The 12,181-nt window shown below is 47.9% G+C and overlaps 1 protein-coding gene across 2 annotated transcripts in view; it reads right to left on the reverse strand.

The window, feature by feature from the left end:
- Positions 1-2,323, reverse strand: part of ZNF704 (zinc finger protein 704) — a 98,951-nt gene extending 96,628 nt beyond the window's left edge. For both annotated transcript variants that reach the window (XM_040586221.1, XM_040586222.1), the window contains exon 1: positions 1,956-2,323. In XM_040586221.1, coding sequence (XP_040442155.1) covers positions 1,956-2,237 — 282 coding nt within the window. In that variant the 5' untranslated portion in view covers positions 2,238-2,323. The remainder of the gene's footprint in view (positions 1-1,955) is intronic.
- Between the last annotated feature and the right edge of the window lie 9,858 nt (positions 2,324-12,181).

Below are 12,181 nucleotides of genomic sequence, written 5' to 3' on the forward strand. Positions count from 1 at the left end.
AATCCCTAAAGAAATATATAGAAACCAAAGACAATTCCTTTAAAATGTTAAATTATAACAGTTTTTCTAGCTTTTAGTACTCCAAAGCATAAATAGTGAAGAGCAAGAACAAGTTATGACAATTAGAAGGGTTTTTCCAAAGAGAGTAAATACCTGCACCCGGTTACCAAAGATTACTTGAGAGTTTATTACATAGACTACAAGTAGACTGACACACATTACTCCACTCATCTCATCTATGAAGCAGACCTACAATCCAGGGAAGCAAACACACGAAAGCACAATGTTCTTATATGCACATATAGTCTTAACTGCAAGGCAGAAATATCAACAACCTTTACTTACATTAACAGACCTACTACACAAAAGCATGTTGAGGGCTGACAAAGAGAACAGTACACTCCAATAAAAAGAAAACTGTACACTGCCACATTATAGGCAGATGACACCTATGTAATCCAGTTGATATTTCAGATTACTGTGCTCCACTTGAGAACTTCACACTTTTCCTTTATTATGTACAGGGGAAGTTTCTCTAAGCTTCCTCTATCACTTGTTCGTTGCTATGGGGAGACTGATGGGACCAGAAGCCCATTATGGTGCCCTTCATCCTTAGGCTACCAGTCAAGTGTCAAAAGGTCTTGTAGCAACAAAGCTGTCCCAGGCTGTCAGGCCTCAGTAGCACAGACAGTCTGACCCAGGCAGACAATAACCACATCTCGTTGCCTTTGACAAGACTTACTGAAGAGCTGCACAGACAGGGTCAAATGACCCAACTGGGACACAATTACCCTGTCCCTGCTATAACAAACTTGCTCTGAAGCTATATGGGGATAACCTGTATTTCTGCTGCTGCTTTCTTTTAGGGATTTTTTTTGTTGTTTCGTTGGTTTTGGTGTGTTTCTTAGTTTGCCCCCCCCCTCCCCCTTCTGTGGATACAGAGAAGACCCCAATGGTAACTACTAGGCCTATCCCGATCACTTGTTAAGTAAGAATCATTACCTGGATTTAAAAAAAATGAAATAGTCAAAATAGATACCCTTTAAACTTTCATGCACATTTGTTTTCCCTAACTATGTTGTTTCCTAACCTATGACTCGAACACTGCACGGACCTACTCACAGACTTAACCCTACTATCCGGGTTAGCCCAGGAGAACGCCAATTACAGAAAAACCCTCACGATAAAATAATTAAGCCTAGGTCTGCGGGATTTCAGCCTGCAAGCATGTTCAGCAGGTTGCTTCAAAACGCACCAGTCTCACAGGGCTGCCCGAGCACACGCAGATGGGATCCGCTCCGGGCCTGTGCGCCGCACTGCTGCACTCGGAAACTTTTCACAAATCGCCCCCCCCCCCGCCGGGTCTCCTTAGCACGGCCACCTTCCCCCGCCCTCGCCGGAGCCCCCCAGCGCCCTGCCCAGCACCGCGCAGCGCCCACCACCCGTAGGCACGACACTGGTCTTGAAACAACCGCTGCGCAGACGGCCAGGCTGCACGCCCCCACCGCCCCCCAGCAGCTCTGCTGCCGCGCACTTTGCCCGCGGAAGTCCTAATACTCGAACTACTTCAGGTAGCAGCAACTCCCCACGCACGCCCCCGTCCAGCCGCGCAGCTGCCCGCACCCGCCGCCCCCGGGAACAGCTCGCCGCCCTCCCGGCGGGCCGCCGCCGGCACCCGCTTCCTCTGGGACCGGCCGCCCCGCCACGCAGCACCTCGGCAGCGCCGGGGGCCGCCCCGCCGCCCGCCCGCTCCCACTGCCGCCGGCAGCCGCAGGCCGCCCGCCCGGGGCGGGCCACTGCGGCCGCTCCCACCGCTCCCCCGGCCCGGCCCGGGGCACCGGCCGGCCCGGCCTCGCTGGCCCGGCACCCGCGCCCGGGCCCCTGCGGCGGCACCGAGCCGGGCCGGGCGGCTGCCGCCACCGCCCCGCTCCCGCCCTCGCCCTCCCGGAACGCACCTTCAGGCTCCCCCGGAGGGGGCCCTTGCCGTGGCCGGTCAGCGCCGGGGGGGGGCTCCCCAGGCCGCCCTCCTCCTCCTCCTCTTCCTCTTCCACCTCCACCACCACGTCCTCGTCTTCGTCCTCCTCCTCCAGCGCCGCGGCAGAGCCCTCCCGCCGGGGCGGCCTCCAGGCGCTCTCAGGCTTGGGGGGCCGGACCCCGTCCGCCTGCGCGGCCGCCGGCCCAGCGCTCAGCCGCCGGCTGCCCATGCTGGAGCGCTTGGCCAGGCGCCGCGCCTGCATGGTGCCTCCGCCCGCCCGGCCCGGCCCGGCCCGCCTCCCGCCGCGCTCAGCCCCGGCTGCGGGCAGCGGCCCCGCCGCCGGCGCGCAGCGGCAGCGCCGATCCCAAGGGGCGGCGGCGGCGCTCACCGGGAGACGGCGGTGGGTGTGTGCGCCGGACGCGCCCGCGCCGCGGCCATGGGGCCCCGCGGCGAGGCGGGCCCGGTGCCGGTGCGGCCGCCCCGCCGCTCGCCCACCTGCTCCCGCCGGCCTCCTCCGCCGGCCTGCCCGTCCGACCCGGCCCGACCCGGCTGTCGGGCGCGGCGCGGGGTCCGCTCCCGCTCGCCCTTCTTCGCCGCCGCCGGTCCCCGCACCAAAACCCGGACTGGATTCCCGCCGACCGCGGCTCCGCCAGGCGCTGCGCGGGGCCGCGCTGCCTGCCCCCGCCGCCGAGTTTCCCTGCGGAGCGGCGCCGGCCCCCGCCGCCCACCTGCGGCGTCGCGGGGAGCGGGGTGCCGGGCCGGCCCTGCCGCCGCGCCCCCGCCGGCCGCGGGTCTGCTTAAGCGGCGGGAGGGCCGGGGGTGCCCGGCAGCCTCCGCATGCGGGACAGGCTGCCAGGCGCTTCGCGTTCTGGTGCGGTAAAACGGTTTCACCTCTCCGCAAAGCACATAAATGGGAAAAATGGAACTTCTGGGAAAAAGGCTGAGAAGAAACTGGGGGTTTTCGAGGTGAAAAATCGAACCAGAGCTGTCTGCACCCTGTTGAGGAGAAAACTATCTGGGATGGTTACAGAAATAATTTTCAGCTTAAATTGTAGTACTTCTGCACTTTAAGCTTTAAAATAGCTTTCTGAAAAGTTTTTAAAATTAAAATAGTTTCCAAACAGTTTTAAGTTATTGCAGTCACCATTTAAATTTATTATAGGATCTACACCATTTATTAAATCCTCCTGAGGCTGAGTTATACTTAAGGTTGTCACATGCTTTTCCTAACCTCTTCCTCTAAGTTTTAAGTCTGCACGTACATGTTATCTTTGAGCCGTATATCTATCCTTTTCCATTTACAAGTAAATTACAGCAATTCCCTTTTCAGTGTTCAGTGCCTTTCACCCCGCACATCTGTTTTAGAGACATGCCAGCAGGCCAAGTGTACACCTTGTATGTCAATACGAGGCTAAGCTTCACCTTTAACTCTAGGTTAACTTGTCCCTGTCAAAAAATAACATTTTTTTGTTATCATTATTAAAAAATAAGTATTTATTAATTTTTGAAATAGCATGCAGCACTTCCTATGCAAGAAATCATAGATAATACAGTACCCATTCTTAAAGAAATAATGGAATTCCTTTTCATATCAAACTGTGGAAGTTGTTACAATTTTCTCAACCCAGCCCCACAAACACTTGTTTTTTGTTCATGCTTTGAAGGTTTCCAGAGACTGTGCACCTCTGGACAAGATCTGCAACAGCATTGCTGGCAAATTCTGGCATATCTGGTCTTCCAGCAGTATTTCCCCACCCAGCGAAAAGTGACATCTCCAGGTGTTTTACCTGGGCTTTGATCAGCTGCACTGCAATGTCAGGTCAGCCCATCTCACAGCAGAACAGCAGTCAAAGCCCCTGGTATGTACAGCCACAAGATGTCACGTCTTTTTTGCTGCCACTGCATAAGTATTTAGCTTCCTGATACTTGGTTGGATGGATCAGTCACGGTTTTTTGAAGCTGATGTTGCATAAAAGATAGATATGCTTTTTAGTTTTATTCCTACACTGAATGTTCAGAATTAAGGTTTAGATTTGGCAGAAGAGTCATGCTTAGGTTCTGTCTTAAACATGGGATTCCACCATGAATTTAAATGGTATTCTCCATTCCTTCACACTTGTACCTCAAAGGCATAGAAATGGAATCATTCCAATACCTCTTAGTATTAAAATTATTTGAATACAACCTAAACCTAATTGTGATCTTCTGTAGTGGCCTGTGTTCACAGTTATCTAAATCATAATCACACTACTGATGGTTCCATTCTGCTGCATACTAGGATACACGTTGAGAGAGTTCCTTGATTTTTTCAAAGGTCTGTATGTCTTAATTGTAGCAAAACCAGAATCAAAATTAGAAATCATATGCACTGAAGGTGTTATCACTGACTTGGATTAGATGTGCTAGCCTGAACACCGCAAATAAACAGGATGGAGACCAAGGGATCTCTTGTAGAAAATAGTGGTGATACAGGATAGCTGGGCTTGCGTGGACATGTCTGTTACTTCCATGACAGCTCACGCTTTAGCCTCTATTTGAACTCTATTCAGCCCTTTTATCAGGTTAGTTCCTGCTGTAAGATACAGCTGACTTGAGGCCTCTTGCCCTGAGGTTTTGGTGGGTGAACAGAAAAGCAGAGATTGTTAAATGAGAATCAGGCTTTTAGTTGTCAGTTCAACAACAACTGTTTTAAAAATTACTAGTTGGGTTCTCTTGTTTGGGAGCATGGTGGCAGAAGGCAGAGAAGGAGGACCAGACAGGTTCTTAGGGCCACATATAACATCCCAGGCCTGCCGGCCTGCCTGCCTGCCTGCCTGCATTCAGGAGGTTGCTCCATCCTCCAGGATGCTGCCTCTTCTCCCCCAGGACTCTGGCAGGTCATGGCCCCTCAGCACTCAAAGCAGAGCAGGACGGCAGGTGAGCCTTGGAAAAGTTGGGCAGGATGACAGAAGAGGGTAACCAAGTTCTGGTGGAAGGAGAGGAGGCAAAATATTTTTGGGGTCAGGAGGGATAAGGAACGGTAGTCCAGAGTTCTCTGGGCTGATGGGCATGGCAATCCTGGGAAGGGGTTTAGAGAAGGATATTGACTTTTGATTAATAATCCAAGCTGCTAATGCTTTTTACTCCTGCTGGGTTATGAAATGCAATGAGAAGCCAGTGTTGACAACTCTACAACAGATTGGTTAAAGATTTCTAGCACTTCTCAGGCGAGCCAGATTGGAGCTGTAGTAAGAATAACTTCTCTCACAATATTTTATACAAACAAAAGATAGAAATGACTGTTTGCTTCATTTCTCCCAGTCTGTCTGATTTGCAGTATGAATGGAGCTGAAGCTGAACCCATATTGCCCTTTCAGTGCTTCCCAGGAAAGTTCAGTTATGGAGAAAGTTTTCTAAGGACAGTCAAGGAGTCCTAGGTACAGTCCTCTTCAGTATCTTTACATTCAGAAATAGTTAAGAGTCAAACACAAGCCATAATCGACTGTCACCCATCAACATTTTTTCCCCTGAGACTCAATCTTGGCACTCTTGGGGTGAACTGCTGAACAATTCTGGCCCATAGCCACGTCCTGACATTGAGTAAATTCTTGTGATATACAGGGTAATATGGCATCACTTAGCTTAACAGAGATATCTCATGATTGTACTACAGCATAATATGCCTCTAATGAAAGTACTGGCTCTGGCTGTAATAATAGCTGTTTACATGTTAATGATTTCCAAGCTTATTAAAAGTTAATGTGCACATTCGCACTCCCTTTGTGTATATGGCTTTCCAACACAGCAGAAGTGTTTCAGATGCTTCTTTGCCTCAAACTACAGCAATCCATTTGTATTTCAAAAAAAGAAGTGTCTCTCTATAAAGACGTATGAGACAATTTGAATGGTAAGTATATATGAGCATATGTATCTTCCTCCAGAAGTTCTAGAAAAAGCTGTGAAGGTGAATTACAGTGGCAGCTTTGCGGTTCATCTTGCGTAATTGTTGTCTAACTTCTTTCAACAAATCCACTGGGCAGCTATGTGTGCACTAGCCACAGAAAAACATCTGGCTTTCTGTGGCACTGCCTTAACTGGTCTATACTGATTAATATCTGGTGGAGTTTTCTTATGATACATACTTTTCCCGAACATTTTATACGGTCCATCTCTCATTAAGTATTTTCATTTTTAATGTAGTTATTTACTGACCTGTTTGACATTTTGTTCCATTCAGCTTCTGCTACATTATTCTGTGATCCTGACTGCAGGCAAAGTCTGCCTGACATCACATTGGGGAAATAATTCCTTTTGCTTCAAAAAGCAGGGATTCTTCCATAATGCTCAGGGAGGCACTACTCTGTAACCACCTCGCTTGCTGGTCCCAGAACTTCCATCAGGGACGATCAGTCAGTTAGCGACGCAGCTGCCAGCAGCAACAAGCACTAGCAATGGCTAACAAACAGTAGTATGGGTGTGCTTTAGTTTGCCTCACTGGAGCAGGTGGATACGTTGCAGCATGCATTTTGCTGGACCACCCCTAATCCTGCCTTGGCTAGCTCTGCTTTCCTTTTTTTTTTTTTTTTTTTCTTTTTCTTTTTTTCTCTCCTTTTCTTCTTTTTTTCTGATGTGCCTGCAAGGAAAGAATAAATTTATTGATTTATTTTCTTTAGTCTCTGAATATTTTCCCTCTTGTCCATGAATGCCAGCTTTTTATCACTAGAGGCAAGATCCCCTCTGCTGCTATGTCCTCCCAGACGGATGCTATGCTTCAGTACCTTGCCTTCCAAAAAAGTCTAGCATCAATAGGAAGCAAAGAAACCCTCAATTTTCTGCACATTTGATCTTGAGTTTTTTAAACACAACCTGCTCGAGCGGTTGTTCATTTTTAACTTTTTAGTGTGCAAAAAATATATTTGTTTGAGCTTTAGTATTCAAACCAGCATGTGCATGAACCACGCGTGCGTGTTCCACTTCTCTCATAATCCCAGGCATTTGAGCCCCTGCCAACTTCTTTATTTGGGGACCTGCCTTCTCCACACCCCCTTTGTAAACTTTGCATTTGTTTTGCTTTATAGTGATCATTGAAGTTCTCACTCCAGCTGGGAGGACAGCCAGGCACCTTCAAGAACAAGGGAATGATTGACAATATTAGGCAGAAAATTGTCTACCAGACGCTGCTCAAAAGGAGAGGTGGCAACCTTCCGACCCCCTTCTCAGTAAGCAAAATTGTCGCTTCTGTGATATGCCTCTGCCTCACTCATCAACTGAGTGGGGAGCACAAGGTCACTTCTGCATCTGACTTGTGCAGTGAAATGCCACCCTGCAGACAGGGCTATGCCTTCTGCTTGAAGGAGGTTCCAGCAACAACCATGCATTGGAATGAAGCAGCAAAATTCATCCGTCATTACGCATTACTCTTTTCAGTTACTGCTCTGAAACATTTACTAGTTCTGAATACCCTTACTGGTATGGAAAGGAATTCTGGATAGTTCATCCTTGGACTGTGAGAGAATGAACATCAACCAGAACTGCATGGCTTTTTTAAAACCCCTCCCTAAAGTTTTTGCTGTTGTCAATTATTAATTTCACGCAATTTACATGTTTATGTCTCTTAAAAGGCTTTGTTTCCCAGAAAAAAGGGTCACCTCATTGGACTTTCATGCCAGAACTAATACAAAGATTACAGTTCCCTTTTTTCAAATTAACTAGCTTGAGGAAGACAAAGGGATGAATTTGCAAAAAGCAAGACTAACCTTTTCCTACTTTATTAGCCTAAAGTGACCACAAAGGGGGAAGGGGGGAAGAGAGAAAACACTTTTTCTTAACAAAAGCAGCACAGGCCAAAAAAACCCCAAACCCAACCAGCCTACACTGAGGGCAGAAACAGAAAACATAGGCCTGTGTAATGCATATGTTTGAGCATATAGTAGAAATAATTATATATACACAGTTAAGGTAATTTTTACCCAAAAAACCGTTTGGGGGAGTTTGTGATCACTCATGCATAGTAACAACAATGTGTGTGAATAACAACCCCTAAAATGACACTGGAATTAAAGGGAGGATTTGGAAAAGGAAAGATGATAATTGAAATTATTTTAAGTGTATTCATTCACTGTCTTAATTTAGGTGGAACTTCCCATGTAAGTTAGATTATGCTTATATTAAGAAATCTGCCAGACTGGCATGTCACCTTGCTCTTTCTCAGTGAAGTGTCAAAGAACTCAGCTTGATTCTGAGAGTCAAGGCTGAATTTGCAGAAGTAACAATTACAACGAAAACAACCAGCTGTTCCTTTCAAAATGAACAAATCAGATCACACACTCGGGAAAATTATATTTTATAAATATTACAGGACCATATAAAACACTACTTAAGAGTCTCACTTTTTACATGCAAACTCCACTGCAAATTTTGTAGAACTGAGATAAAAACAAAAAAACCTGTCAGCCAGCAATGAAATTATATACTCCAATAAATTAAGCAATGGATACAATTTTATTTTTATCATCTTGCTACCAATTATAAGATAGTATAGGTTTATTTACATAAATTCTTGGTGTTGGAGATTAATACCCTGCTTTGAAACGGGCAGTCGCATATTTTTGGCTTGCATACCACACACTGACATTAACCCTAAAGGCACTCGAAGCAAATACCACTGTAACCAAAATGTAAGGGAAACACCAGATAGCCAGATAACTTGGGACCACCCGCACCTCACAGGTTCCTTCATTAACCAGCTGAAAGCCAGGCCACTAGCTTGAGATGTAGGAGCCATTTTCTGTGTTGTACGAGTTCCTATTTTCTAGTGAGTAGAGGGTTCATTAAAGCTGATTTTTGGTTGGTTTTTTTTTTTTTTTCAGGGAAGCTCCCTGATGGCAGTTTCTGTGGAGGTGCTCCTTCCAGTCAAGTCCTTAGGGGTCTTCAGAAAACCTGAAAGTTTTTATTAGTTTTCGCTAATAGAAAAGGGTGAAAGAGACAACTTACAGACTGTTCATTCCGCTTTTCTGCCCTCCCTCGGGAACGAGCTGCCCCGTTCTCCACAGAAGGAAACGCGGCAGACCCCCTCCCACCTCCCACCCCGCTCTCCTCCATAAAAAATCCCAAAGACACACACAGAGGCACAGGCACACGCACGCCCTGGAGCCGGAGAGGCACAAATAAAGCGGCCTCGCTCGGTAAAACAGACGATCCCGCTCCGGGAACATGCCCTTTGCCGTCACACCGAAGACGAGCTGAGGCAGGCGCCGGCGGAGCTGCCCGTCCGCCCTCGCCACGCAGCCCTCCCGCAGCGCGGCCGGGCGGGCTCCCGCCGCGCTCGCTCCATGCTCCCGCCCGCGATCCTGTTCAGCTTTTGCCGCCGATTTCTCCTCCTGCCGGCAGAGCGCGGCCCGTAAACCTGTGCGGCCCTGTCAGCGGGGTCCGCCATGCCCGCCCTCCGCATCGCGGCCCAGCTGCCGCCGGCGGGGCGCGGGGCGATCGTTACGCAGCAACGCGGGGAGGGATGGGGGGGCCCCGCGGTGCGGGGCAGGCGGGGGAACGGCGGCCGCGCTGCCCGGGGCCGCGGGCTGGGGCGGGGGGGAGGGCGGGCAGCGCCCTGTCGCGGGCGCCCGGACGGCCCTGGCGGCGCCCGTACGCTCGAAAGAGGAGGCGGTAGGGCCCGCGCTCCCGGGGGTGCTGTCCCGCCGGTACGCGCCCCTGCGAGCTCCCGGGCGGCGGCGGGCGCGGCTGGGGGCCCGGGCTCGGCCCGCCTCGGGTAGGCGCGTTTGCCTTGTGGGGGACGGTCTGTGCTATGATCAGTGTTACAGTGGGTTATAAACAAACATTTCAAAGCCCCGATCACTGAAATCGGAGGATTGTGTAAGACTTCAGCTTCCTTAAAAGAAAAAAACAACCCACACCAAAACCCACACATAAACCCTTCATAATCTTCCTCCGGGGGGAGGGGGTGCGGGGTGGGAAATAACATTTGGAAATGTGAAACAAGTAGGGCAGCTCAGAAATCAGCAAACACATAAACGGACCCAAACGTGGCTCAATCGCACCTCATGACTGTTGAGCTAAAATTGATGAACTGGGAGCCTGTGAGTTGGATTACATCGGGGCAGTTTGTGCCCAAGCAGTTACCTGTCGAACAGGCATAACACGCATGCAAGCACGTCATGTTAAACACAGTGTGGGTTTGGGGCAGAACACACAGTACAAAACACAAAGTCACAACTCATTGCTGTGGCACGTTTTGTTCTCCAAGTCAGCACCCCCCAGGAAACAGCAGAAGCTTTTCAAATACTAAATCTGATTTATTTCTCTGGCTGGTGATTAGGGCTTTGCCTTTGTTTTGAAAGGGAAGATCTAGTAAAACTGAAAAACTGCCTTTTGAAGTGGCAGTATTTCAGCCATCTTCTTGTGATTATGTTTTAAAGTGTAATGTTTTGGCTTGACTTTCTAAATTATTTTAATTAAATTTTTGGTTTCTAAATGGTTGGGTTTCCTTTGGAAACAGTAGAGCTGTTCTGCTTTGCTGGGCTCCTTCAGTAGAGGTGTGTTGTATTTTAATCTGTGGTTTGTGTAAGCAAAATGAAAACCTTGTGGGTACTGAAAATGTTACTAAATACAAAGGGTTCTTTTCCGGTGTTTATAGAACAAACTTACTTGTGTATAAACTTTTTTTTTGTTTTAAATATGAATGAACTTCTACAGCAGGCTTTGTTGTGGGAGGAATGGAGCAGCAGGGGAGAGGGGAGCACAGGCAGAAGCCAACCCCAGTCCTCCTGGAGGCTTTCCCTACTCTTGGCGTTAAAGATATTTCGTGAAAAGGTGCTAACACAATGCACAAGTCTGGTGTAGGTGTCGTGATAATGAGTTTCACTTGAACTACAGTTTAATGGAACATCTACTGCCTTGTCTGAGTTAGTCATTTGGAACATGTTACTTAGATAAACACAGTCTCAAAACGGAAAACAAAGGCAGAGTGAAGCAGCTCAGGGAAACACAACACAGAGAAAGAAAAGGCACAGCAGAGGATGGCTATAGTCACAGAGGAAGGACAGCAAAGGGGGTTGGGGGCGGGGGGGGCAGGGGGTAGAATGGCAACCCGAGAGTTGCCCCGGAGCTAGTGAATGATAGCAGAGATACTGATGAAACCAAGCATTTTGTTTCCAATATTTATTTCCCCACAGTTTTCCCCTGAATGCAACTCTTCTTCACAGGCAGTTTACTGGGACAGGGGAGAAGAGAAGTAGGTAATCAAACTGACATTACAGCCTTGTGAAAGAGGCTTGGGATAACTACATGATGCAGGTAAGTGTCCTGAAGATACTTGATACAGCTGTTGTTAAAAATTTGGATCATTTTCTTTCTGTGTGTCTGTTCCTGTGATCACATTGCCTCTTGTGCTGCTCACAAGTTTGTCTGTCTGCAAAACCCAAACTTAGGAGACTTGGGACATAGATTACTGTTTTCCGACGTAGTAGGTTATGTAGCATGGAGTTCTTTTTACAGAATAACAGACACCAATTTTAGAGGAGAATTAACCTCTTCTGCCACAGAGCATTATGTGAGCAGCCTGTCACATGAATTATTATTTTGAATATTTTAAGTTTAATAACTAAAGTGTAGCATAGTTTTTTCAAAAAGGAGATTAGTTAACGAACACCATCTATCCCTGCTAGTTATCCACAAGTAGATTACAGAGAATGATACTCCGTTTGAACATGCATTTTGCAAACGTACTCCTCGATTGTACTCTTTTATTTTGCAAATTGCAGACATTGAGATGAAGGGTCTATAATTTCATAGCTTGCCTTTCTCTTGGAACACTGGTGCTGCACTGGCACACATCCACTTTGCTGTGACTTCATTTGAATACAGCGAATTCTTTATTATGATTAACAATGGGTTGCTCTCTGGTCTGCTTGGAATCTCAGTCTGCTCATGGAGATTAGTGGGTTTCGAGCAATGCCAACTCACTAAATATCTCTGCTTCACTGAACTCAAAGACATTTGTGACAATGGATTTAGTAGTCATTTTCATGTGTATTCTTGCCTTCAGATGGATAATACCTTAGTAGTTCTGCTTTCCATTGCTGTTTGATTCTCCATCTCATTCAAAAGGGTTTAAATTCAGAACTTCTCTTTCCTCATGTGTTGCTTCTTTGAAATACATAAACACATTTGTTTGCGGTTTTAATCCTTGAATGCAACTCTCCTTCACCTCTTTGA

The sequence above is a fragment of the Falco naumanni genome, chromosome 3 (genome assembly GCF_017639655.2).
Source record: "Falco naumanni isolate bFalNau1 chromosome 3, bFalNau1.pat, whole genome shotgun sequence".
NCBI classification, from domain to species: domain Eukaryota; kingdom Metazoa; phylum Chordata; class Aves; order Falconiformes; family Falconidae; genus Falco; species Falco naumanni.